Below are 27,707 nucleotides of genomic sequence, written 5' to 3'. Positions count from 1 at the left end.
CTATTTTCTGCACTAGGGAAGGGGGGAGGGGGACGTGTCTTCCTCCAGGGTCACCTTGCCGCTGGCTTTAGGGATTGGAGGGGGGCGTTGGGCGGGACACTGGGAGAGCCCGAGAGCTTGTGCAGGATGCAGAAAGGGCTTAGCTTTGCTTCCGAACACGCGCGGAGAAGCGCTAATGCGGATGGAGGGGCTCCCGGGAGACAGGGCAACGGCGGGGGTGGGGACCGGCCGGCCGCGCGGGGGACAGGGCCACACGCGGCCGGCCCCGCCCCCACCCGGCCTAGCAGCCTGTGAAGGCGGGCGCAGAGTTAGCCCCGCCCCGGGCCAGACCCCGTCTGGCTGTGACGTCACGCCCCCGGTCGGCCCCGCCCCCTTGGCCCTTCCCTCTCCTCCTCACGCGTCACTCGAGGTCCCGCCCGGCCCCTTTCCTCGAGGACTCTCGCTGAGAATCCCAATGTCTCTCCTGGAGGAAGCCTGACTTGTGCTTGGCTCGCTCCAGCGGCTCCTCCTCCTCCTCCGCCCTGCAGGCCGGCGGCCCCTCCCGTTCTCCCGCGGCGGGGTCCTCGTGACCCCGCCTTCCCTGACGCAGGGTCGCCGCCAGGCCCGCCCCCGGCTCCGGCAGCGTGCGCGATGATTGGCTGCGCAGAGGCGCCCCCTCCGGGGCGGTAGGGCCGTTCTCATTGGCGCCCGGTTGCTACGGCGTGACTCGGCCGTCAAAGCCAATTGGTGACGGCCGCTGCCCCGCGAGGTGCCCCGGAGAGGCGTGTGTCGCAGCCACTTTTACTCCGTCGGTTGGAAATCCCTCCATCATGGCGGCGGCGCCTGGCGCGAGCGGGGGCGCCGTCAGCGCCGCCGCCCTGGCTTCGGGTTCGAACGGCCGCGGCGAGGACGCGTCGGGCGGCGTAGGGGAAGAGGCGGGAGGCCCGGAGAAGGACGACGTCATGCGGTCCGCCGAGGGCCCGGGGGAGAGCGAGGAAGACGGGGAGGACGTGTTCGAGGTGGAGAAGATCCTGGACGTGAAGACGGAGGCGGTGAGGGAGGGCGGCCGGGAGCCCGGGCCCGGCGCTGGGGGGGCGGCCGGGGCCGGGGCCGGGGCCGGGGCCGGGGCCGGGCTGACAGTGGCGGGGCCGGGGCCTCCCGTCACCGGGGCGGCGGCGCCCAGAAGTGAAGCGTCCCCGGGCCGGCCGAGGGCCTGGGGGGAATGGCGCCGGCCCGGGGGCACTCGGCCCCTGGCAGAAGGGGCAGGAGGGGCTGAGGCTGGCGAGCGAGCCGCGGGGGCCGTGTCTGCAGGAGCCGGGGCAAGGACTCCCAGTTGTCCTCTCCAATTCTTTTTTTTCTCCCTCTAATTCTTTTTTTCCCCCCTCCCTCTAATTATTTTTCTTTAGGTTTTTTTCAAGGCAATGGGGTTAAGTGGCTTGCCCAAGGCCACACAGTTAGGTCATTATTAAGTGTTTGAGACCGGATTTGAACTCCTGACTCCGGGGCTGATGCTTTATCCACTGAGCCACCTCTTTTTTTTTAGATTTTGCAAGGCAATGGGGTTGAGTGGCTTGCCCAGGGCCACACAGCTAGATAATTAAGTGTCTGAGGCCGGATTTGAACCCAGGTACTCCTGACTCCAGGGCCGGTGCTCTATCCACAGTGCCACCTAGCCGCCCCCACCTCCCTCTAATTTTGATTTTTTTCTTTTTAAAGCTCCCTCTAATTCTTAAAGGAGTTTTCTAAACACTCAAATTCTATTGTGTGCCGCCTTGGGTGACTCTATTCTTGACTGCCTTGATTCCAATGAACTGTTTTAGACCTCTTCATATTCCCTGTGTATGTAGTGCCTTGACTATAGGAGATGCACAATGGGTCTTTGCTGATATTACTGATCTGTATTATAGGAAATAAAGGGAATTCAGTCAACATTTATGTAATCATTTCTCTTGCTGCTTACACTCTAACACCAAACAGTCTTGGGAAGATTAGTAAAGAAGAGGAGGGTGAAATCCCAATTCTGACATCTAGTGAAGCAGGTTATTATTATCACTCCCATTTTATAGAGAAACAAGTTCATACACTTTGCTACATGCCTGTGGGTCACACAACTAATACAGATCAGAAGACTTGAACCTAAATCTTCATAATTTCAGTGTCATCACTATAGCATATAACCTGATCTGTCAATCCTCTATTGAAGTAATAATAATAATAATAATAATAATTCATATATTCTCATACTACTTTAAAAGGCTTAAAAGAAGTGAGGAACAATACAAAATAAATTCATGGCTTTCATTTTAATATATACTTATTACTTTTCTCTTAACCATCAACCATATGCTGAGCATCTGCCGTGTACTATGATGTATGGAAAACTGAGATGTATGCTACAAAAGATAAATGCTTCAAAAGAATGGTTCTCAGGAGTTGGTACTGGTTACTTTTTACAAGGCAATAATGAGGTGTCAAAATGGCCCAAACGGATACTTCCATGAATTTTTTGAAAGGAAGAATCCTTGAAAGAATTTAATTAGACTATGAGGCAGCTGGGTGGGCGCAGTGGATAGAGCACCGGCCTTGGAGTCAGGAATATATGAGTTCAAATCTGGCCTCAGACACTTAATAATTCCCTAGCTGTGTGGTCTTGGGCAAGCCACTTAACCCCATTGCCTTGCAAAAACTAAAAACAAACAAAAAAAACCCAAACAATTTAATGAGACTAAAAAACCCATCCAGATTTATATTGAAAAGGGAAGGATTAGAGTGAGCAAAGAATCCGAGGCAAGATAAATAGGTGGTACTTAATAAATGTTTACATATGTAAAATGAGGATCCAGGATGAATTCTTGAAAGAAGTATCATCTGAGAGACATCTTGTAGTAAGGAAAGTGTTTTAGTAGACAAAGATGTGGGAAGAGCATTCCAGGCATAATGGTTAGGATGGGAAGGAATAAGAAAATGTTAGATGATTTTTACCCATCTACCTAGTCTGCTCCAGTCTCTCTGTTAAATTCTAATGTCAGCCGACTTTCAGACTCAAGAACTGGATGTCCAGTGAATATTTAAAACTCAATGTGTCTAAAACAAAAATCATAATTTTTTCCACTAGACCTTACCTTCTAAATTTTCCTGTTACTATAGAGGATGCAGCCATCCTCCCAGTCCTCCAGACTTGCAGCCTAGGGTGTCGTTCTTGAAATCTCAGTTTCTCTGTTGGTAATACCTATGGATTTCATCTTTTCAACAAACATCTCACCCTCTTCTCTCTGATGCTGCCTCTGCATTGGTGCAGGCTCTCATCGCTTCACTGTTGCAATAGCTTGCTGGTGGGTCTACCTTCTTCAAGTCTCTCCCCACTACACTCCCCCATTCAGTCAATAAAGTTATTTTCCTCAAGCACAGACTGGTTTGACCATGTCACCCCCACACCTTCCTCAATAAACTCAAGTGACTTCCTATCACCTTCAGGAACAAATAAAGTATCTTTTGTTTGGCATTCAAATCCCTTCTTTGCAGTCTTCTCACACATTATCATCCCCTGCCACTTACTCTTTGATCCAGAGACACTGGCCTCCTGGCTGACTCATGAACAAGAAATTTCATCTCTAATCTCCTGAGTGTTTTTTCCTGTCTGTCCCTCATACCTGAAACACTTTCTCTGCTTACCTCCTCTTCCTGATTTTTTTAAAGATTCAATTAAAATTCTGTCTCCTTATAGGAAGCCTTCCCCATGCCTCTAGTCTCGTCCTCCTCTTAATGATTTCTCATATATCTGTTTTGTACATGCTTGTATGTTGTTTCTCCCATTGGATTGTGAATTACTTGAGGGCAAGGATTGTCTTTTGCCTCTTTTTAATCCCTAGTGCTTAGCACAGTGCTGAAGAGAGTAGACTTAAAAAATGCTTAATGATTTACCAAAGACTGGCAAGATTATTTGGGAGTCAGATTGTGGAGGACCTTAAATATCAAGCAAATAAGTTTGTTGTGTATTTGGTAAGCAGGGAATGCTTAAAGGCTTTTTGAACAAGGGAGTTCCTTTGTGAGATCCATATGTTATGACTATTATTCCAGTACATTTCAGAAAGGTAAATTGGAAAAGGGAGAGAGTCTAGGGCCTTGGAGAGCAAACTGAAAGCTATCACAGGAAGTAATTAAGTCAAGAAGAGATGAGGACCTCAGCAGATGTTAGATAGATTGGGAAGGTAGAATTGGCAGAACTTTTCAATGTCTAGGGCAGGGCTGACCAAAAATATGACCCATGTGAAGCCCACAGTGCATACTCATTAGATTTTTTTAATTCCATCACTAATAAATAATTTCATTGATGTTAATTTTCCTTGATGTTTTCAAGCAGTATTAAGGATGGAATTTATCGCATCGAATTTTCAATCCATCTGTGGGATGTGTTATGTCTGTAAGATGCAGAGTTGTTAGTATACACCTACATTTTTACTGTTGTGTTGTTGCTTTGTTTTGTGTTTACTTTCTCGCTTCTCACCTTCACCTGTCATATTGATGACACCTGTTTCCCCACTTTGTAAGAAGTTATGAAACAGCCTTTTATATCTAAGAACCTTGACTCTGGAGTCCTCAAGTAGCACTATGTCCACTGAATGGGGACTGTATTTTTTTTTTATTCTGGGTGCAACTCTCAAATAATTGTTTTAATGTGGCCCTAAGATAACCTAAGGTTGGACAGCTCTGGTCCCGGGAAAGAAAGGGAAAAGAAAGATGATGAGACATAAGGTAGAAGCCATGTGGGACCAGCTAGGTGGTGCAATGGATAAAACACCAACCCTGGACTTAGATGGACCTGAGTTCAAACCCCGATCTCAAACTTTTAATGCTTACTAGCCATGTGACCTTGGGCATGGCACTTAATCCTGTTACCCCCCCCCAAAAAAACAAAACTGTGATTCTGAAGATTACAGACACAGAAATTTTGGTAACAGCATATTCACTGCAGAGAGCCTTCTCAGTTTCTTCAAAGTACATTTAACTGTACTTCACATTTCATTTTTTAATAAGTGAAAACAACAAGATTACAGATTAATTGTGTTCTATAAGACTCACTATTAATGTTTTTGGGGCTATGTGACTTAAACTATAGTATTTTAGAATCTGAAGTTTTAATAAGACTTTATCAAATTGCTTTTGGGGCAGTTATAGGATAATGGAGGAACATTTTCTGCCTTCATTTTCTGCTTCTGTTAGAAATACATTGCTTGGGATTGGAGAGGGAGAACCCAAGTTTAAATTCTATCTCTGCAACTTATTAGCTATGTAACACCTAATATTTCTAAACCTAAGGTTACTTATCTTTAAATTGGGGACGATGTTGCTGGAATCAATATATACATACAATACTTTGTAAAGTATAAAATGTTAAATGTCAGTTTATTAAACTACTGAACTTAAAAATAGGTATATTTGCTTAATAAAATAGGGCAATTTTTCTCATTTATTGTTAAAATTTGGATTAAAAGTATAGTGGAAGTTACATGTAATAAATCTAAGAAAGGTATTTAGCATATAACATAGGTTGATCTTGGTCTGAAGTGTTTGACTCCAGGTCTTGATCCCTTAAGGAATATGTACAATACTGTATGCAAGAGAATAGAATTGTTTTTGACTTCTCTGAGTGATAATTGTTGGGCTTCTTTCCTTATATTATTGAACATTGCTCCACTTAACTGTTATTTTAAACCTACAAAGCAGCTGCCAACACAGAGGCAGCTTTGGCTTTAGTAACATGACATACGAGGAAGTAACTTGAGTACAATTTATATTGTGGAAGTTCAGTTGCTAGCTTTCTCAGTACTCCTAATGTAGCTGCTATGTGTTTTGTTTTTTAGTTATCCCTTTTCTACAAACTCATTATTGCCCAAATGATTTATTTCCCCCTCCCTAATATTATTTGATAGAGATTTAAAGAAGATGAGAAAATTAAATAAAAAAATAGAAACACTGGCAAAGAGGAACAAAATTATCATTTTTTTTGCAATTGATATGATGGTTTACTTGGAAAACCTCAAAGAATCCATTGAAGAAACTGAGAGAAGCTACAGTGCAAAATCACAAAAAATATTAGCATTCCTGTACAGTATTAATTAAAAGCCAAGTTAATAGACCTATGTAGTTTTACATTGATTAGTCAAATGTTTTTAGAAGATGTTTATGATTTTATGTTTAATTTGTCCAGCTTTGGTTGCCTGTGCAGCTCTTATTGTTCACAATATTTTAGAAAATCCCAAATTAGTAGAATCACAAAATTCATTATAATACAATACAGTACTATGCATTTTAATGTCAGTAAAGCATTAGCTGCAATATGGCATAATGAATAGAGTATTGAGTTAGGAAGACCTGGGTTCAGATTCTGCCTCTGACTTTTAATAGTTTTGCCACTCCAAACTAGTTTCTGAACATCTGTGTTCCTCAAATAATTCTTTAGGACTTAATTATTGCTTCTCTGGTTCATTTTCTGCTTCTGTTAGAAAGAATTCACTTATTGGCAATTTGCTCAGATGCTTCTTGGAGTATTCCTTTAAAACAGCATAATAAAAATGATCATTGAGATATATCTATATGTATATATTTCACTTTAAAATTTACTGAGCATTTTATGTATGTTATTTTATTAAAGACTCAATAGTCCTGTGTGATGATGATGAGATTCCTAATTTACAAACAAGAAAACAGAGGCTCAGGGAGGTTATAGGGACTTGCCTATGGATTTGTAGATGTCTGGAATGGAAACTCAACAGATGATTGAGGAGGAAAGGAGAGTTCATTGAAATGATGCCCAAAAACTCAGCTGGGAAGTCAAGTAAAAATATTTTAGGGGACAGGGAAGAAGGTAGAAGGGAAACCTGAGGTAGGGAGAAGGAACAAAATGACTAGGAAATTAGTAAAGGGGATACAGCAAGTCTTATATTGAGAATTACAAGCCTCAAGTCAAAACAACATCTCAGTCTGCCTAGATATGAAATTTAGGTCTGATACATTTAAATGTATGCAAATATTTATATGTATGTGTAATTCCAAATAGTTTAGTAAAGTAACTTGCATTCACATGATTAAGTAATAGAGCCAGTCCTTGAATCTAGGTTCTTTGATTCCAAGTCAGTTTTCCTGATGAAGTATACTTTATCAAGTAGTTGATTTGTTTATGCCTGTAAAATATTAACTTTATTTTGTTAATTTGAAGAAATAATCTTTTTTTAAAAGGGGAAGGACTTTATAGAAGTTAAAAACATACAATTCAAGAAAAATGTCTGTTACATTCTTTGTACCTAAGCCACTAGTTTCAAGATAAAAACTTTGTGCCCTTGTTTCACAGGTAATTTGGGTATTAGCTTTCATGATGCCAGTAATTATTGACTTTGTATCTCTCCCCCGTGACCTAGAACACTTGTGGGTGCTTGATAAATGTTGGTTGATTAGAAATAATGGATATATTAGTTCTGATTAATGCTAGCTATTAGTATTAAAGTCATAAATGTGAGAGAAATCAGACAGTAAAAAAGGGGCTATGCAGAACAATAAGGTGTACTTTGATGGAAGAGACAGAAAAAAACAGGAATGTAATAGAAAGTCATTTGGTAGAGAGAGGGAAAGGTGTAGGGGGCTACCACCCCGGGGGAGTGGGGTTAGTTAGCCATTACTTCAGTAGGAATCTGGATAGTAGGATGAGGTTGTTAACAGGAAGTGAGGATGTGACATGTTTGAATAGAGAGTGCCATGGTACCTAGTCTGGTTCACATATGATTCCATTCTCTCTTGAGAAGAATGAAACTCATTTGTTATGTAGTAATACATAAGTGTCCCCCCCACCCCAGCCCCTGTTTCCCTTCATTCCACAGGTTTCTTGACACCCTCCTCCCCAAGATTACTATAGTTAGTAAACAGTTACTACCATGGAAATTTTCTCCTTCTACAGTATGTAGCCTATAGAATTACCCTATTCAGAATATAGTATGGATAAGTTGTTTTAGTGCGTATAATTAGAAATTTCTCTTTAGAAATAGAATTCTAATTCTGCTTTTGTGATATACCGAGCAATTATAGTTTGATGGATGATTTTACTGAGGAAAAATGAGTAGTAATAGATAACCTTAGGTTGGCATATTTTTTATGCAGGCTTTTTATTTCTCATTTCAGGGTAAAATTCTTTACAAAGTTCGATGGAAAGGATATACTTCTGATGATGATACTTGGGAGCCAGAAATTCATCTTGAGGACTGCAAAGAAGTTCTTCTTGAATTTAGGAAAAAAATTTTTGATAATAAAACCAGGCCTATTAAGAAGGATATACAGGTATTATATTTTCTTTGTTGTGTTTGTCTGTATTCTCTATGCTTTTTTTTAATAGCTGTTTATTATTATTTGTAAGTAATGGCTACTTACCAAAAGAATCTATAAGAAAACCTTTTTTTTTTTCAGAATTACAAATATACATTAACTAGCCATTTAAAAATTATCCAGAGAATGATTTCTTCCAAAGATCACCGTCTTTTCTTCTATTTCCTGCTTAACTTATTTCCTTGCTTTTCAGCATCATGAAGTAAAGGGAAAATTCAAATTAATCAATTTCTTCACTGGTAACAGATTTAGGAAAAGAGAGTAATGTTGAAATTGATGATCAAGGTTCGCTCTTTTGAATTTGTTTTTCTTAGCATGACATTAAGTTGTCTGATCCATGTGAGAAAATATTTTTCTATTTCATAGAATCACTGATTTCTGTTTGTTTTGTTCTGCTTTTCAGAGAGTCCATCACTTGAATAATATTTGCTACTTTTTCTTTTAACCTATTCCAATTATTTAATCAAGATCTTTAATTTTCTTAACTAGCTCTCCCTTCATTTTTGTTCAGTATTCACAATGTTCTGGGGGGAAAGTATTTTTTTCCTTTGAGAATCTGCTTAATCATAGTTTTGCAGTTATTCCTTTGGAGGGAGATATATAGATTTGCATAATTTTTGATACATAGTGTTTTTGATATTCTTATCTATTCCATCTGTAGATGCTGACATATGACTTTGTCCAGTACTTGTTGCCCTTTTTCTTGAGGGTGTAGTTTTTCCTGTTTACTCTTAACTTGAGTTTCCCTACAAATTTCTTTCTGTTATAGTTCAAACTGCCTTGTGCTTTGAGGTTCAGAATACTTGATCTTCAGGACAGGATCCTCAGAGCCCTTGGCCCTGGTGTTTCATGGTCTGAGATTCACTCCTCTGTACCAGTTAGGGCCCACTGCTGCTCCCTAGAACTTCAGAGGTCCCTATTCCAGGGCTTTCTGAGACCTTGGGGGGCCTTACCCAGCTGACCTTTGTTCTTGCTATCTTTGGACACAAAGCCTTGTTGACTATACATATCTGACCAGTTTTGGATCACATTGAGAGGTTATGCTTAGCTGATAGTGGCTTTGCTAGAAGTCTCTTTTCTTTTGCCTACATTCTTGTGACTCACCTCTTGTGCTTTTCTGGTGTTAAAGAAATGCTTATTAGATAGTTTTTCTTATATCATTTTTCATTCTTGATCACTATTGCAGGGTTTTGCTGTATCATTTTGATTAGAAGTCTTGATTTTATAATTTTTGCAGAACTTCAGGAGGATTTGTCAATGAGGTAGGGGTATACGTTTGGAGATATTAATTTAGGAGACATTTATTTATGGCAGTTGTCTTGCACTTATGTATTTTTTGCTGTTTGTTGCTTTTCTAATTTTATCCTTAAAGTGCTGTCCAGTGATTTTGAGTCTGTTGCCAAACTTTCTGCAAATTTGTTTTTCCCTCTACTGTTTCTTGCTGAATTATGAGGTTATCTTGGTTCATTCTCTTCTATTCTCATTTACCTTAAGATCAAAAAAAATTATGCTCTGTCTGTCTAATCCGTGTTTAAGCTGTTGCCCTAATTGGCATCAAGGAGGTCAAGTGTTTGCTGTCTGAGGCAGTTTGTAAGATCTTTTGATCTCATTGAAGTAATTGATTTAGCAGTTAAACTTCTTAAGAAAGTATTACTAGTCTTTGTCAGTATCTCTTTTGTTCTTTTCTATTTTTCAAGTTCAAATCAGAGTTGCCTCAACTGCTTGTTTTATCCTTTCATTTTTATATTCTTTGTTTATACTGCTTTTGATCTTTGTTTTAACAAGTAATTAGTTTTTATAGATAGAGATAGCTTATTTGGAAATACTTCCATATCAGTAACTATTAATTTCCTGTCTGTTCAAATATAATCACTTTTATTTGTGATGTTATTTAGATTCAACTACTAGAAGTTTCAGAAAGATTGCATTATAGCATAGTTAATATATAACCTTATTCCAGAAGATATAGCTCTCTAGAAATAAGTATTAGCAAGGCACAAAAACTGAAAGCCTTTGGTTCCAAGGCTGTAAATTGCATGACTAATCAATGCTGATCATCTCACAAAGTAAGCCCTTGGTCATTGGGAAATATAGGTTGGAAGAATGTGGATAACTCAGGATGTATGTATCCCATTACCATCACTTAAAAAGCAGTTTTGATTTCGTATTCTGCTCATACTGGGTCAGTAGCCTCATTGTTGCATATGAAAGACAGTATGTTCTGGCACCAGTGAGTTGGTATTACAGAATGTACCTACTAAATTTTTACTTAACAAGAAGGTTGAATGACTGATAATTTGATCAGAAGATTAACTAGGGACTACTGTAATCTAGACACTAAAATTCTGAGAACTATACATGTTAAAGAGGATTTCGAGTTTAATATTCAGTTTTGATAAAATTCCCCTTGGCAGTGAATTAGAGTAGTTTTACTTTTTCTTTGTTTCCTGTAATTATCATCTTGTTCTTCCCAAGCAGAGACCCTGATATTTCTTTGATCCTCCTCTTTAACTCAATATAACAACCAAAAAACTTTAAACAAAATCATCCCTTTTTGTTCATTCCTTTTTAATCTCCATTCATTTTGTGCTTCAGTACAAATTATAATGTTCTTTTTAAAAATAGATATTTAATATCTTTTTTTTTTACTTCTTCCAAATTTCCCTCCTCATTCTTCTTCCTCTTTGAGAATCATCCCATATAACAGTATTATTTAAAGAAAAGGATAAAAAAATGAACAAAACTGATCGATACTTTGAAAAAACTCTGAAAATATGTATAATGTACCATGCACAGGGACCTCTCACCCCTTCAGAGAAGTAGGTTTCCTCTTGTATCTTTTCCTTGGAACTGCTGTTTTTTGTAGTTTGTAACATTTATGTTTGTTTGCTTTCTGGTTGTTCATACTGTTTTCTTGGATTTTTCTGATTTTTATATTCAACATATTTGTTGTTTCTTACAGCACAGTAATATTCCACAAAATTCACACATGAAAATTTATTTAGCTATTATCTAAATTAATAATGGCACTATACTTTCCCGACTTTGCCATGCATATCTTTTAAAATGAAGTCTTTGTTAATGACTTTCCTGTGTTTTGGCATTGTTCATCTGGGATAATGCCTCCTTTTTCTAACTCTTCCTGACTGTCTCTGATTTTGATTCCTGAAATGCATTTCCTCATCAGATCTGCACCTTTGAATCTCTTGTTTCCTTCAAAGCTTATCTACTTTCTATGTCAAGCCTTTACAGATTCCCTATCTGCTACTCCCTGGTATTTTATTTATACTTAGATATGTACATTTTGTATCTTCTAATGGAATATAAACCTCTCAAGAGCAAAGACTATTTCATTTTCATCTTCACACCCCAAATTCCCATAACGGGGTCTGATACTTAATAGGTGCTTTAAAAAAAAGTTTGTTTTTATGGTCTTCAGTTCTCCATTCTTCAGTATTTATCTTTCTCAGGCTGACTTCACAGAATTTCAAATGATTTGAATCTTAGCTATTCTTTCCCTGTCCCCTTTGAATTTTGCTCTCTAAAATCTAGGGTATATATTATTTTCTGATTTTGGCTCACATATTCTGTGATGGGGAAATATCTTCTCTTTAAGGTTACTATCATTTCCACCCCAGCAAAGAGTGACTCCTTGTTGGTAAAAATAAGATCCAGAATGGAAGTTCCCAAACCTTTGTTGGTTCTTCCAGTTTGGGAAAGATGAAATTAATGATCATTAATTAGGGCACAACAAGAAATTGTTAGCTGCTTTTATTCTTTATTTATTTATTTATTTTTAGGTTTTTGCAAGGCAAACGGGGTTAAGTGGCTTGCCCAAGGCCGCACAGCTAGGTAATTATTAAGTGTCTGAGACCAGACTTGAACCCAGGTACTCCTGACTCCAGGGCCGGTGCTTTATCCAGTAGGCCACCTAGCTGCCCCAGCTTTGCTTTTTTATCACCTAAATATCCCTCTCTATATACTGTTCCCCTTCTCTCCCTCAGAGCTATCCCTTATAGTGAAATTTTTTTTAAAAACAAAAAGAAAAGAATTCATCAAAAGCAATCATTGATTGAAAAAATAAATATTAATATAGTTCCACATCCATGTTCCTTCCTTCCTTCCTTCCCCAAACTCACTCATCGAAAAAATAAAGAAAATTGTCTTCTCATATTTTTGTTTTATCCCCCTTAGGGCCAAATCATTTGTTTTTAATTTTACAACATTTATTTTTATTATTTTGTGATTTTTTTTTCTACTTAAGCTTTTGTAATTGTTGTGAATATTGTTTTCTTGGCTCTGCTTGGTTTCACTTTGTATATCTTTTTTTGTAAATCTTTCCTTTTCTGCATTTGTCATTTCTTATAGCAGTCATAATTCCATACTTCATGGTTTTTTGGCCTGTTCCTGATCTATGAGCATTTAATTTGTTTATGGTTTTTTCCCACCATAAAATGTGCTGTTAACAATTTGGTGAATATGAAGCCAAAAGAGGTATCTTGCAAATGTCACTTTGCCTACCACTATGATATCATGAGATGTGATCTAGTTCTTGTACTCATCTACTTTTCTGCTCTGTACAAGTGATCTGTATTATTATATTCATGAGACAGTATCACTTCTGTTTCTGCTTCTTAATCTTCACTCCAATATTTTGCAACCATGATGGTCCCCAGTTTTCATTGCTACTCTGTGGCTAGCCTCCTCCTTTTCCTTTTTGAATAAATAGTATATTTCCTGAGCCAAATTCTAAGCATGAGTCCTAGCCTACCAAATTTCAGTGTTACCTGTTAGGTCAAATTTTTGTTCTTGGCATTAGTATCTCTAGTTTATCTTGCTTGTTAGCCTTTATTTTGGTTAGTAGATTACAAAGACTGTATCTTTGAGATCGATTTAGCACCTTTAACATTTTTTAAGTGAGAAATTTTCTTTTAGTATAGCGTGCTTTCACAGTTGAATGCTTATTATATGGTTCATGTATCCTAAAGACTGCTTTTACACTTTTTGTTTGATAAAATGATGTGCCAGAATCTTAATTCACTGTAGGAAAAAATATATAAAGATTTGACAAATTGGTCACCTAAGACTAAAATTCAGTTTAATTCAATAGACATTTATTAAGTGCATGCCATGGAGATATATCTTACCCAGGATTAGGTTTTGAAGTCAGTAAGATGAACATTTAATACTTAAAATTAACCTTGAAAATCCAAGCAGCTCATAAAGTGCCACTTTCTATCTTTAGAAAGTTGAAGCTTCAAAGGGGCTATGATCCCATTAATATAAGGCAGACTGAATCAGAGAGTAGAAATGGCTGCCATGAGAACTAACAAATGTAAATTTTCTTACATATGTATATTAGAGAGTGAGGATGAGAAGTTTAGAATACTGTCAAAGGAAGATGAGCAATGGTGCCCTTTATAAAAAGAGGAAAGTTTATTTTTAAAATATTCCCATTTACCACAAAAATTTTTTTTTTAACATTTTTAAAAATTTGAGTTCCAAACTCTCTTCTTTCCTCCCCTCTGGAGGTAAATAATTTGATATAGTTATACGTGTGCAAGCATGGAAAACATAGTTCCATATTATTCATGTTGTGAATGAAGACAACAGACAAAAAACATGGAAAAAATTAAGTGAAAAATAGTATATTTTGACATAAATTTATTGTCTGTCAATTCTTTTTCTGGATGCAGGCAGCATTTTTCATGATGAGACCTTTGGAATTATCTTGGATCATTGTATTACTGAGAATAGCTAAGCTATTCCTAAGTGATCATGGTACAGTATTACTGTGTACAATATTCTCCTGGTTTTATTCTTTTCACTTTTAATCAGTTCATGTACATCTTTCCAGGTTATTCTGAAGTAATTCTGCTCATCATTCCTTACAGTACAATTGTACTCTAATACCATCATATACATACCTTCCTTAGCCATTCACCAATTGATGGGTATCCCCTCAATTTCCAATTCTTTGCTACCACAAAAAACTGCTATAAATAGTTTTGTACAAATGGATCCTTTTTTTTTAATCTCTGGGTTTACAGACCTACCAGTGGTATGTATTGCTCAATCAAAAAGTATGCATAATTTTATAGCTCTTTGGGCATAGATCCATGGTCCCCAGAGTGGTTGGATCAGTTCACAGTTCTACCAACTGTGCATCAGTGTCCCCATTTTCCCACTTCCTTTCCCACATTTAACATAGAAATAAGGAAGTTTAGAAGAGGAGTTTGGGGAAAAGATGATGGTGAGTTTTGTTTTTGGTATGTTGAGCTTGAAATATCCATTAGGTAAGGAAAAGTTGGTTAGATTTACTGCTCTTAAGTTAGAAGAAGACAGCACAATGGAATTTAGCTGCCGGACAAAGAGAAAAGTTAAAAAGTCATCAGAAAGTCATATGCCAATGACCAGACAGGCCTCCTTGTAGGAGGTCAAATGACAGTTTTAGGAACTGCTGAGATTATATATCGGGGCAGTTGGTAAGGCCAGGAAGTCTATAGAAGACAGTTGCAGAATAAGTAGTAATTTGTTTAGCCTTTCATTTATCTGAAGGAAAAGTTGATGACTGCCATTAACCCAAGCCATGTGACCAAGTCAGGCAATCTTGATGAATTCTAGAGGTGGTCTGGGACAAGAATCAGTAAGTTACAGTTTAGAGTTTGTATTATAATAAATTTAAAACATTAATACATGGAAAAACCTGGGGGAAAAAAAACCTAGAAAACATGAAGAAAATGACCATAGATCATCATGGAATATGATTCCAACACAAGGGAAAAAAGGAATATGAGAAAATGTTTAGAGAAATATTGGAGGGATGCCTTTGTGTTAAGCAAATCTTTTTAACTTTCAAGTGTGTTATCTGGCTGATTTTTGCACTTACGTATTACCTTTTTTGAATGAGCAAGACTACTCAATATTCCTTCTCCTGAGTCATATTATCTGCTTAAGTGAATTATTCTGTCTGCACAAGGTTCTTTTTTCTACTTGTTTTATTTCCATTTTTCTTTCATTTGTTAACCTATTCATTCATACCTTTGGTGACAAGTTGATTATCTGTGCTTAAACAGTGAATTTTTCCATGTGATTGGTCTTTGCTTTGGCAGCTGCTGCTAGTAATGCTTTTCAGTTTTTCTGTCATTTAGAATGTGTACCATTGATGTTCCAAGATATCTATACTGCCTTGTGCCCCCTTTCTCCTATTATTTCTGCAGACACTCTTGATATAAATCATGTACAAGTCTGATCTCTGGTAAAGTGCTGTTGGTTCCAAAGCTGCCAATTATCAGAGTAGCATTTCAAATATGACTCATAGCATTCCCAAATAATCTCATGTCTCTTTGATGTTTTGGTGGGCAAAAAACGGTTACTAATCTTCAGAGAATGTAGACTTTTTATAGTACATTCTTTAAAAATCTATACTTATTACTATATGAAATTACATATTAAAAACAAACAATATTCTTTATTTTAGAAGAATGGTTTTATCTCAAAATTCTGATTAGATATGTCATTCTAATAGATTTAAATTAAATACATTCTGTCTTCTAGCTGTTGCTACCATTTTTAATTATTATTTGCTTTTCTGTGTGGACCTTAAAGGACTTTGAAATAAAGTATTCTTTTGGTTGTACTTTTTCTCATATGTTTTTTTTTTAACTAGATGGGTTTAAACTAAATTCATTGTATAAAGTTTACAATAATTAACACAAAGTGCTAATCATTTTTAGTTACTTCCTCCAAGTTCTCATTGACATTCTTTGTTTATTCTCATTCACATATTCTGTTATATGGGTATAAGCATGTACTTTATCCTTTGACTTTCTTGACTTTATATTATTTTTAATGAATATATATCTTGATTTCCTAATTTTTAGTCTTCATTGTATAAGTATTCCATTACATTGATTTGTTTATACATTTCCTTATTGTTATTTAATTTGCTTCCATGTTTTTTCAAATTATATATAAAACTATTCTATGAAAACTTTTAAACAGATAACAAGCTTTTTGTTTATAAGAACATTTTCAGATTAGAGTCTCAACCAGTAAAGTTATTCAAAGAGTGTTGAATATTACCTTGTTTGTAAAGGTGTAAGAAAGATAGTTGACTGCAAAAACAAAAAGAAAAAAAGAGAAAAAGGGGGCAGCTAGGTGGTGCAGTAGATTAGAGCAACAGCCCTGGAGACAGGAGGACCCAAGTTCAAATGTGACCTCAGACACTTAATATTTACTTAACTGTGTGACCTTGGGCAGATCACTTAACCCCATTGCCTTGCAAAAAAAAACCCCAACAATACAGGACAAAAGTTAGAAGTTAACAAAAATTATCTTCATACCCTTTGAATAATTTTTTCTTGATCAATATTTCAAATTAAGAAATAATAATACCATAGAACTTGATTTCAGAGACTGCCTTAAAATGTTCTTGAAAACTTTTTAAAAAAATTCTGGTTAAGTTTTTTATACTGGAAATCAGGTAGAAGAAATGTAGAAGACAAAAGTAGGATTTAAGTATTTTTAACCTTTTTATGTCTTTATTTTGTAGAGACTAGTTTTGAATGATGACGACATTTTTGAGGCAGAATCTGACAGTGACTGGCAAAGTGAAACAAAAGAGGAAATTTCTCCCAAGAAAAAGAAGAAAAAGTCAAGATATAGAGAAGACAAAAGTCCTGATGATTTGAAAAAGAAAAAATGGAAGTCTGGTAAACTAAAAGATAAGTCTAAAATACAACTGGAAAATTCCTCAGAAAATTTGGTCTTTGATTCAAAGTCCAAGAAAAGGATTTTGGAATCTAAAGAAGATTCAAAGGAGTACAAAAAGACCAGAAAAGATGATTTAAGAGAAACAAAAAAAGTAAAAAGGGGTGAAATTAAAGACTCAAGGGGAAAAGCAAAAGATGATTTTAAAGAAAGCAAAAAAAAGAAAGAGAAGCTTAGTGAATCTCTGATAGAATCTGAGTCAAGTACATTTGATGATTCACTTTCTCAGTTGGCTGATGATGACAGTGAAGATTTACCTTCTGATAACAAAGTAGAGAAACAGAAATTTAAAATTGTAAAGGATAAGTTCGAACATGACATACTTCAAGATATGATTTCTGAGAAACAACCAGATGATTCAGTAAGTGCTGAAGAAGATTTTGATGTCAGAACAAAAAGGAAAAAAAAGAAATTAAAGAAAGTTGAAGAATATAAAGAAGAGATTAGAAAGGTAGAAAATAAGGACCCATACCATGAGAAAAAAAGTTTGTACAAAAAGCAAAAGAATCAAGAAAAAGTCAAAGGTCCAATAGAGGTAGATAAATTAATTTCTACACCTGCTCAAATTCAGAAGAGCACAAAACTGGGTGGTGAAGAACGAGGTCGAAGGTCTACTGATTCAGTTGGAGAGGTAAGTTACTCAATGTTAGAAGAGGGTAGTTAAAGTATAAAAGGATGTTGCTTGAATCAACCATGTAGGGAAAATAATTTGGGGGAAAAAATTTGTTTTACAGAGAAATAGTGGAAATAAAATATAAAATATAGTATTTCTTGCATGGGGTTATTAAGGAATTCTAAGGGTACAATTGAACCACTTCTCTTTAAATTAGTGATGTCTAACAGAATATCGTGAGCTGATTAGCTCCTTCTTCTCAGTACTTTCTTGCTCCTAATTTTATAAAATCCATTTCCATGACAAGTTGTTGCTGTGAACTTTGCTTGTTTTCAAAATTATTTAGAAGTATGAGTTTAGAAAATATTTGAACAAAATATTCTTTTTTATTAAAGATTTTATTTATTTTGAGTTGTACAATTTTTTCCTCAATCTTCCCTCCCACCCCACCTCCCACACAAAGCAATTTGTCAGTCTTTACATTGTTTCCATGTTGTACATTGATCCAAATTGAGTGGGATGAGAGAGAAATCATATCCTTAAGGAAGAAACATAAAATATAAGAGATTACAAGATCGGACAATAAGATATCAGTGTTTTGTTTTTTCGAAATTAAAGGAAATAGTTCTTGGACTTTGTTCAAATTCCACAGTGGTTTCTCTGGATACAGGTGGCATTCTCCATTGTAGATATCCCAAAATTGTCCCTGATTGTTGTACTGATGGAATGAATGAGTCCTTCAAGGTTGATCATCACCCCCATGTTGCTGTTAGGGTATACAGTGTTTTTCTGCTTCTGCTCATCTCACTCAGCATCAGTTCATGCAAATCACTCCAGGCTTCCCTGAATTCCCATCCCTCCTGGTTTCTAATAGGAGAATAGTGTTCCATGACATACATATAGCGCAGTTTGCTAAGCCATTCCCCAAGTGAAGGACATTTACTTGATTTCCAATTCTTTGCCACCACAAACAGGGCTGCTGTAAATATTTTTGTACAGGTAATGTTTTTACCTTTTTTCTTCATCTTTTAAGGGTATAGATCCAGTAGTGGTATTACTGGGTCAAAGGGTATGCACATTTTTGTTGCCCTTTGGGCATAGTTCCAAATAGCTCTCCAGAAGGGTTGGATGAGTTCACAGCTCCACCAACAGTGTAATAGTGTCCCAGATTTCCCACAACCCTTCCAACAATGATCATTATCCTTGGGCCCTCAGACTCCCTGGCTCCAATTCAGCTGCTAATCTGGCTGATCCGGGGCTGATCCTCCCTCTGCTCCCAGATTCATCCACGGAATTCATCCAGTGCTGCTGAAGGACACAAATCCTGAGGTGGATGTTCTCTCTCCTGGCTTTTCTTTCTGGGTTTTGTGGGTTGGATTTCTTTTAAGAGGTTTGTTTCATATGATAGATGGGGAAAGATCAGGAGACTTTAGAATTGTGCCTGTCTTCTTTCTCCCATCTTGACTGGAAGTCCTCTCCAACCCCTTTTTCTATTTCTAGCTCTAGAATAGTAACCAAATCAGTACTTCTTTTCCTGGAAAGGACATATCAGTCATTTGCCCTGTGATTCGATTGAGCATTCCTTCTGACTGCCCTGTTCAGAACACTCTTCCCTGGCCTCTAGTGCCCTTTATGTGTTTTCATCTGTTAGAATATAATATTAGAAGATAGCCAAGATAGCAAAGTAAGGAGAAATACAACTGAACTCTCCTCTGCTACTACTACACAAAGATGTGGGACATACAACCAGACTAAGTCCTGACTAGAAAATCCAAGATAAAAAAAATCACAGCGATTCATTTTTTTTAACCACTTGTCAGAAAAAGCATCTATTGACACTGAGGATATAATCTTAAGAGTGTGGTGCATATGTTTTTCTATCAAGACTGTGCAGTAGAACAAAGTGGAGTCCCAAGACCCTTAGAAGGTCTTGACCTTGTGCGGGGAGCAGGAATAAGTGCTGGCTAGTAGTCGTATCACTCACTACCCAGTACTGTCTCACAGATTCACTGAGAGACTGAACAATAGCCCAGACTCCCTCCAGAAGTATACTGAACCTGGCCAGAAATCTTAAAGTAGGTAAGAAGAATGAGCAATCCAGCAAAAATACTATCATTAGAAGTTATTATGATGATAGGAACACAGCTAGCTAATTTTAAGTGTCTGAAGTCGGACACTCCAGGGCCAATGCTCTATTCACTACACCACCTTGCTGCCCTCTGACAGGGCATAAATCTTGAAGAGAATGACTTCAAAAATATCTACAAGCAAGCCTCAAAGGAAAAAAAAATGAGTTTGGTCACAAATTCAATTAGAATTCTTGGAAGAAATGAAAGTAGTTTTCTTGAATTTAATATTATTTGTCCAAGAGAATACTAGAAGGAATAATTAGAAAAGAAATGACAGCTATAAAAGAATTGAAAAGAGAATTCATAGCTTGGCACAAGAGGTACAAAACCTTAGCCAAGCAAAGACTTCTTAAAAATTAGAATGGCTCCTCAAAGTCATTATGCCTTCTTGAAACAAAAAGAAATACTAAAACAAAGTAAAGGAAAAACTGGGGGAAAAAACAGGAAAATTTAAAATATCTGTCTCATAGAAAGACAGCTGATCTAGAAGACGGAGGAGATATCATTTAAGAATTATTGGACTACTTGAAAGTCTTGACCAAAAAAAGAGCTTAAACATCCTAAAAGAAAGCTGCTCAGGTGTCTTAGAACTAGAGGGCAAAGAATGGAAAGACTCTACTGAAAGAAACCCTAAAATGAATTTTCCTAGTTACAACATAGCCAAGATCCAGAATTTCTAGTTCAAAGACCAAATAGAAGCTGCCATAACTTAGTTACCAAAAGGGCTTGTGTTTGTATCCCTATTGCTTAGCCCAGGACTTGCCATTATAGTAAGCTCTTAATAAATACTTTTACATTTATTCATCTTAAAATTAGTAAATTTTAGCCCAAATTTTGCATTTGTTAAAGTTGAATTTCATTGCATTAAATTCAGTTTAATGCTCTAGCCTATTGAGGTCCTTTTGGGTCCTGATGCCCTTATCCACTCTGATAGCTAGTTGTTCCACTTTTGTGTTATATGTATATGTTTGATTTGTGTATAAAAATGTTTAACAGGACAAAATCAAACAAAAATCCCTTGGGGACTCTACCAGAGAAATCTTCCCACTCTTACTTTGAAGCATTAACAATGACTTTACATCTACTTAGAAGTTTTGGTCCCAGATAAGAAGCAATCATGGGCCCTTGGTTGTATACTGAGCAAGAAGCAAGTATAAAAAAAACATGTAGTATTTATGTGGCTTTGACCCTGGGAAGCAGAGCAGGGTCTTTGTTCCAGCTATTTAGCCTAGTCTAAAAACTTGCAACTGAATAACCAAGAAACCAGTCCAAAGGGAGAGGGAGCCTTCAGTTTTGTCTTTCTGAACCTGCAGAACTTTTCAGCTGGTTGAAAATGACTCTGTCTAACTAATGCATTGTTGATGGAGCAGGGAATTCATTCAACTTTTCTGGAGAGCAATTTGAAATTACGTCCAAAGGACAACAAAAATGTGCATACCCTTTGATCCAGCAATATACTGAGTCTAAGCCCTGAAGAGATTATGAAAAGGGGTAAAAACATTACTTGTACAAAAATATTCATAGCAGCTTTGTGGTAGCAAAGAATTGGGAATGAACTGAATGTCCTTCAATTGTGGATGGCCTAACAAACTGGTATATGTATGTCATGGAACACTATTGTTCTTTTAGAAACCAGGAGGGTGGGAATTCAGGGAAACCTGGAAGTATTTGCATGAACTGATGCAGAGTGAGATGAGCATAACCAGAAGAACATTGTACACCCTAACAGCAACATGGGGGGCGGTAATAATCAACCGTAATGGACTTGCTCATTCCATCAGTGCAACAATCAGAGACAATTTTGGAATATCTGCAATGGAGAATGCCATCTGTATCCAGAGAAAGAATTGTGGAGTTTGAACAAAGATCAGACTATTATGTTTAATTAAAAAAAAATGCTATCTTATTAGGTAATTCTATGTCTCATACTGTATGTTTCTTCCTTAAGGATATGATTTCTCTCTCAACTTAGATCAGTGCATACTATAGGAATGACTTAAAGACTAACAAACTGCCTTCTGGCGGCAGAACCAAGATGGCAACAAGAAAGGATCATGTCTTAGGTGCTCTCTCATAAAACTTAGAAAGCTAAGGACTCTAACTAAATTTTTGAGAGACAACCCACAGAGGGACCCAGGGAGGCAGTTCTCCTACTCAAGATAATCTGGAAAAGAGCAGAAAGGCTCTGCTCCCTGGAGTTGGAGGGGCAGCCCGCCAGAGTGAAAGAACTTCAGCCTCCTGAAGGTAGACCCAAGGTGCTGGGAAGTCTCCTGAGCTACACCCCGGGGAGCAGCGGGCACAAAGTGGGGGAACAGAGGGGGACCTCTGCCAGAGCGAACACGTGGAGCCCAGCCCTTAGGGCACACAGCAAGCAGCCATGGCCAGCACAACCCAGATCCAGGAACAGAAGCAGGCAGAGCCAAGTAAGCAGGAGCCCCCAGGGCATAAGCCCATTGAACCTAGGGAGGGGAGTGAAGAGAGTGCAGAGCTCTGTCCTCTGCCCCTGGAACAGGACTCTGGGGCTCTGACCACGTTCAGATCCTGATCGCAGTCTAGGCCCCCCCCATAGAACAGCAGGGAACCCCCCCCTCCACCTCAGCCCCATGGCAGAGGGGGGGTGCATATGGTCATTCACAGACCAGGAGGGAGGACAGAGCCTCACATACTGAGACCCTTGTGGGAGTGTCCCAAAAGCTCAGGAAACACCCCCAAAACAGGCTAAGGATGGGAAAATGAACCAGCAGAGAAACAAGAGGAACACCATTGAGAAATATTTTGCAAATGAGCCCAAGAAGGATCAAAATACTCAGTCTGAAGATGAGGAAGCACAAACTCCTGCATGTAAAAACTCCCAAGAAAAACAAATTGGCCTCAGGCTATGACAGAGCTCAAAAAAGACTTTGAAAATCACATGAGGGAGTTAGAAGATAAACTTGGAAAAGAGATGTGAGAGATGCAGGAAAAACATGAAAATGAAGTCAGTAGCTTAGTCAAAGAAATCCAAAAAAATGCTGAAGAAAATAGCATGTTAAAAACCAGCTTAGGTCAAATGGATAAAACAGTTCAAAAAGTTATTGAGGAGAAGAATGCTTTAAAAAGCAAAATTGGCCAGATGGAAAAAGAGATAAGAAAACTCTGAGGAGAACAAATCCTTTAGACAAAGAATAGAATTCAGGGAGATTCAATACTTCAAAACCAAAAAAATGAAAAAATTAGAAGAAAATGTGAAATATCTCATTGAAAAAACAACTGGTATGGAAAACATACTTAGGAAAGATAATTTAAAAATTATTGGAATACCTAAAAGTCATGATCAGGAAAAGAGCCTTGACATCATTTTCAAAGAATTACTACAGGAAAATCGCCCTGATATTCTAGAAGCAGAGGGCAAAATAGAAATGGAGAGAATCCACCTATCCCCCTGAGAGAGATCCCAAAAAAACAACCCCTAGGAATATTATAGCCAAGTTCCACAACTCCCAGGTCAAAGAGAAAATATTACAAGCAGCCAGAAGGACACAGTTCAAATATCGTGGAGCTGCAGTCAGGATCACACAGGACTTAGGAGCAACTACATAGGAAGCTCTTAGGGCTTGGAATATAAGATACCGGAAGGCAAAAGAACTTAGAAAGCAACCAAGAAATAAACTACCCAGCAAAAATGAATGTCCTCTTCCAGGGAAAAAGATGGACTCAGGTGAAGCTTAGAGATTGGAGGAGAAGGGGAAAATATGAGGGACTTAATGATAATGATGAACTGCATGTATTCCTGTATAGAAAAATGACATTGATAATGCTCATATGACCCTTCTCAGTTAATAGAGCAGGTAGAGGAAGCTTTTATAGTTGAAGCACAGGAGAAAGCTGAATTTGAAGATAAAATATGGTGTAAAAATGGAGTCAATAGAAAAAAAGGGAAATGTAATGGGAGAAAGAAAAAAAGGAGAGGGGGAATAGGCCAAGATATTTCATACAATAAGATGTTTGTTTATTACAGTGAGCTATTGCAATGATATGGAAGGAGGGAAGGCAAGGGGGGAATGAGGGAAACTTTGCTCTCATCAGAGGTGGCTAGGAGAGGAAACAGCATATATATATATATATACACACACACACACACACACACACACACACACACACAATGGGGAATAGGCATCTGGAGTAAGGAGAGGTGGGGACAGGGGAGGGATGTGAGTGATGGAGGAGAGGATGGACCATGGGGGAAGAGTCTTCAGATATAACACACTTTCTTCTTTACTTCTTGCAAGAGGCTGGGATTGGATGGCCTGTCCGGGACCATAGGGCCGGGTGGATGCTGGGCCTAAGGGGTGGAATGGGGGCTCAGGCCTCTTGGCCCCAGACCTGGGGATCTGTCTGCTGCTCCACTCAGCTACTTTACAACAGAGTCAGAGTGAAAGGAGAGAGGAAATATAGTACATGGTAGTGGAGAAATAGGAAAGGAGAGAGTTGCGATCAGCAATGGCAACAATGGAAAAATATGGAACTAACTTTTACCATGGACTTATCATAAAGAATGTGATCCACCCGCGACAGAGTTGTTGGTGTTGGAACAAAGACTCAAGCACATTTTTTATTATTAATCGTTGGGTGTCTGAGGCTGGATTTGGACCCAGGTGCTCCTGGCTCAAGGGCCAATGCTCTGTCCGCCACCCAACCACCACCCCTACTATTATTATTTTATTTTACTTTGGGTCTTTTGTTTTTTCTTTTTTCTTTTTTGGTTTTTGCAGGGCAGTGGGGTTTGGGTGGCTTGCATGTCACACAGATGGGTGATCGTTGGGTGTACGGGGCTGGACGTAGGCTCGGGTGGTCATGGCTCCAGGGCTGGTGCTCCGTCCATTGCGCCACCTGGCCATACCTACAATTATTACTATTTTTTTTATTTTAATTTTTTCCTCTCCCCTTTACTTTATCGCTCAAACAAGTCTATATTTATGGGGGGAGGGGGTATTTCATTTACTCTTAAACAAGAATATTTTAATGTAAAAAATCATTTGTACAAAAATGAAAATAAATATTTAAATATTAAATAAAAAGGCAGGGTGGGGGAGGGAAGCAAGATTGGGGGGGACAATTGTAAAACTTTTTCAAAAATAAAAATAAAACTCAAAATGAATAAAAAAAACCTTTCTAAAATTAAATAAAAAGAAAAAAGAAACCAGGAGGGATGGGAATTCAAGGAAAGCCTGGAAGGATTTGCATGGACTAATGCTGAGCAAGATGAGCAGAACCAGAAAAACATTGTACACCCCTAACAGCAACATGGGGGTGATGATAACCTTAACTTGCTCATTCCATCATTGCAACAATGAGAGACAATTTTGAGCTATCTGTGATGGAGAATACCATCCGTATCCTGAGAAAGAATTGTGGAGTTTGAACAAAGACCAAAGACTGTTACCTTCAATGGGGGGGGGGGGGGCGGAGAACCATTATCTTATGATGTAATCTTGCTTTCTCTTATACTTTTTCTTTCTTCCTTAAGAATTTGATTTCTCTCTCATCAGCTTCAACTTAGTTCACTATATACCATGGAAACAATGTAAAGACTGACAGACTGCCTTCTGTGGGTGGTGGAGGAAGGAAGCAAGAATAGGGGAAAAATTTATAAAACTCTAAAATAAGTTTAAAAAAAAAAGAAAGAAAATGACTCTGTCCAGCAACACTCTACTGCACCTCCTCTCAGAGAAGACCAAATCTCAGGTCTGAAACCTACAGAGCTCAGGCTAGTAGAGAGGTGTTCATACTTCCTCTTGGCAATGCTTTGAGAGCACTGAAAATTGGCAGTCCCTGCCTGGTCTGATACTGACAACTTAAAATAATAGTACTCGGTATTTTCCCATGTATGTTTTTCCTGGACTATTTACTAGAGATTGAATTGGTGCTTGCTTTCTTAGTTAATAGGATTTTTCCCTTTCGATGAAAAAAGAGGATTTATCAGTTTTTCCTGCTCATCTTAATTCTTACATTTTGCAGCTCCAAATGAGTGATTCCTTCCCCCCCAGTAAATAATCCACTCTTATTATATAAATATTTATTTTTCCAATTAGATACAGTGATAGTTTTTACCAGTCAATTTTTAATTTGTAACCATGCTAAACCATAGATCGAAATTGAATGTGTGGTACGAGAAGAATCTGATCCAAAAAGAAGAAAGAAAACATAAAAGATAACAAAATTGCATAATATTTAATACAAATTTTAAAAATTGAAGATAATAAGCTTTGTTCTTTCACTGGATACAGATGGTATTTTCTATCACAAGTCCCATAAAATTGTGTTTGCAAATCTCTCCAGGCTTTTCTGAAATCCTGTCCTTCATGATTTTTTATAGAACAATAAAAGTTCCATCACATATACTAATTTGTCTAGCCATTCCCCAATTTGTTTAGCCATTCCTCAAGTGATGGACATCCCCTCGATTTCCAGTTCTTTGCAACTGGAAAAGGAACTGCTATGAATATTTTTGTACATACAGGATTTTTACCCTTTTTCATGACCTCTTCAGTACACAGACCCAGGGGTATTGCTGGATCAAAGGGGATGCCCAGTTTAATTGACCTTTAGACGAAATTCTAAATTTTTTTTCCAGAAAGGTTGGATTAGTTGACAGCTCCCATTAGCAGTTCATTAGTGTCCTAGATTTCCTACATCCCTTCCAACATTAATCATTATCCTTTCTAGTCATATTGGCCAGTCTGAGAGGTGTGAATGGTACCTCAGAGATTCTTTAATTTGCAAAAGTGAATGTAATCCACAATATTAAAGGGAAAAGTAAAGAGCCCACATATAAACGTTAGACTATCATCTACAACTTGAGACTTCAGAGTTAGATAGGGGGATTCTGTAAATCTCCAAGTGCATCAGATCAATGGATTATGGGAATATGTGTGTGGAAGAATTGGGGGGTTTGGGGAGGAGAGGTAAGGGTAATCAAGGAAATGAATAGGTTTTTTTTTTTTTAAAAAAAGATGATTTCCTTGCTTTTCCCATTTGTGTTGAAAATATCCCCTATTTTATGTATAAATTTTCTTTTCTAAAATGATTTCCAGAATTATTAAATCAGTTCCCATTTTCCCCCATAGATTCCAACACTGACAGTTTCAGTTTTCTGTCTTTCCCATTGTCCTGGGGATGGTGAAATCTCAGAATGTGATATATATTCTCCTTTTTGGTGGTTATCTGGACTGATCTTTTATCTCCATAGTTTGTAGTTCTTTTATTTAGAATATTTAGAATTCATTGGAGAAAGATTAATTTATATAAATTTTCTGCATATCTTTGATATCAAACTTTTTATCCGGTATTGGATACAAATTCTATTTCTTAATCAACAAAGTTCTTTTTTATTCACACTTTTTGATTTTCATAGATCTTTTAATATTTTACTTGATAAATTTTGTTCTAAAAAATTTAGATCCTTTTTGGGGCATCTAGGTGGCACAGTGGATAGAGCAACCAGCCCTGGAGTCAGGAGGACCTGAGTTCATATTTGACCTCAGACACTTAATAATTACCTAGCTGTGTGGCCTTGGGCAAGCCACTTAACCCCACTGCCTTGCCAAAAAAAATTAGGTACTTTTCAAATGCTTTCGTACAGAGCTAGTTAGTACAGTGGGTAGAGTAATGGCCCTGGAGTCAAAAAGACCTTAGTTCAAATCTAGTCTCAGCCACTTAATAGCTATATGCCCCAGAGCAAATCACTGAAACATACCTCAGTTTCCCTATCTGTAAAATGAGGATAATAGTATTTGCCTCCCAGGGTTATTGTGAGGTTTAAATGAAGAAATAATTGTAAGACATTGGGTAAACTTTAAAGTGAA

The 27,707-nt window shown here is 37.8% G+C and overlaps 1 protein-coding gene across 1 annotated transcript in view; it reads left to right on the top strand.

Annotated features, from left to right (window-relative positions):
- Window positions 1–400: 400 nt before the first annotated feature.
- MPHOSPH8 (M-phase phosphoprotein 8) overlaps window positions 401–27,707 on the top strand; it is a 91,792-nt gene continuing 64,485 nt past the window's right edge. Inside the window, exons 1-3 of the mRNA XM_074216265.1 lie at window positions 401–1,031; window positions 8,149–8,304; window positions 16,904–17,752. Of these exons, the coding sequence (XP_074072366.1) occupies window positions 810–1,031; window positions 8,149–8,304; window positions 16,904–17,752 (1,227 nt within the window). The 5' untranslated portion in view covers window positions 401–809. The remainder of the gene's footprint in view (window positions 1,032–8,148; window positions 8,305–16,903; window positions 17,753–27,707) is intronic.

The sequence above is a fragment of the Macrotis lagotis genome, chromosome 1, assembly GCF_037893015.1.
Source record: "Macrotis lagotis isolate mMagLag1 chromosome 1, bilby.v1.9.chrom.fasta, whole genome shotgun sequence".
NCBI classification, from domain to species: Eukaryota; Metazoa; Chordata; class Mammalia; order Peramelemorphia; family Peramelidae; genus Macrotis; species Macrotis lagotis.
Note: the sequence above shows the minus strand (reverse complement) of the source record. Positions and strands in the feature narration are given on the sequence as shown.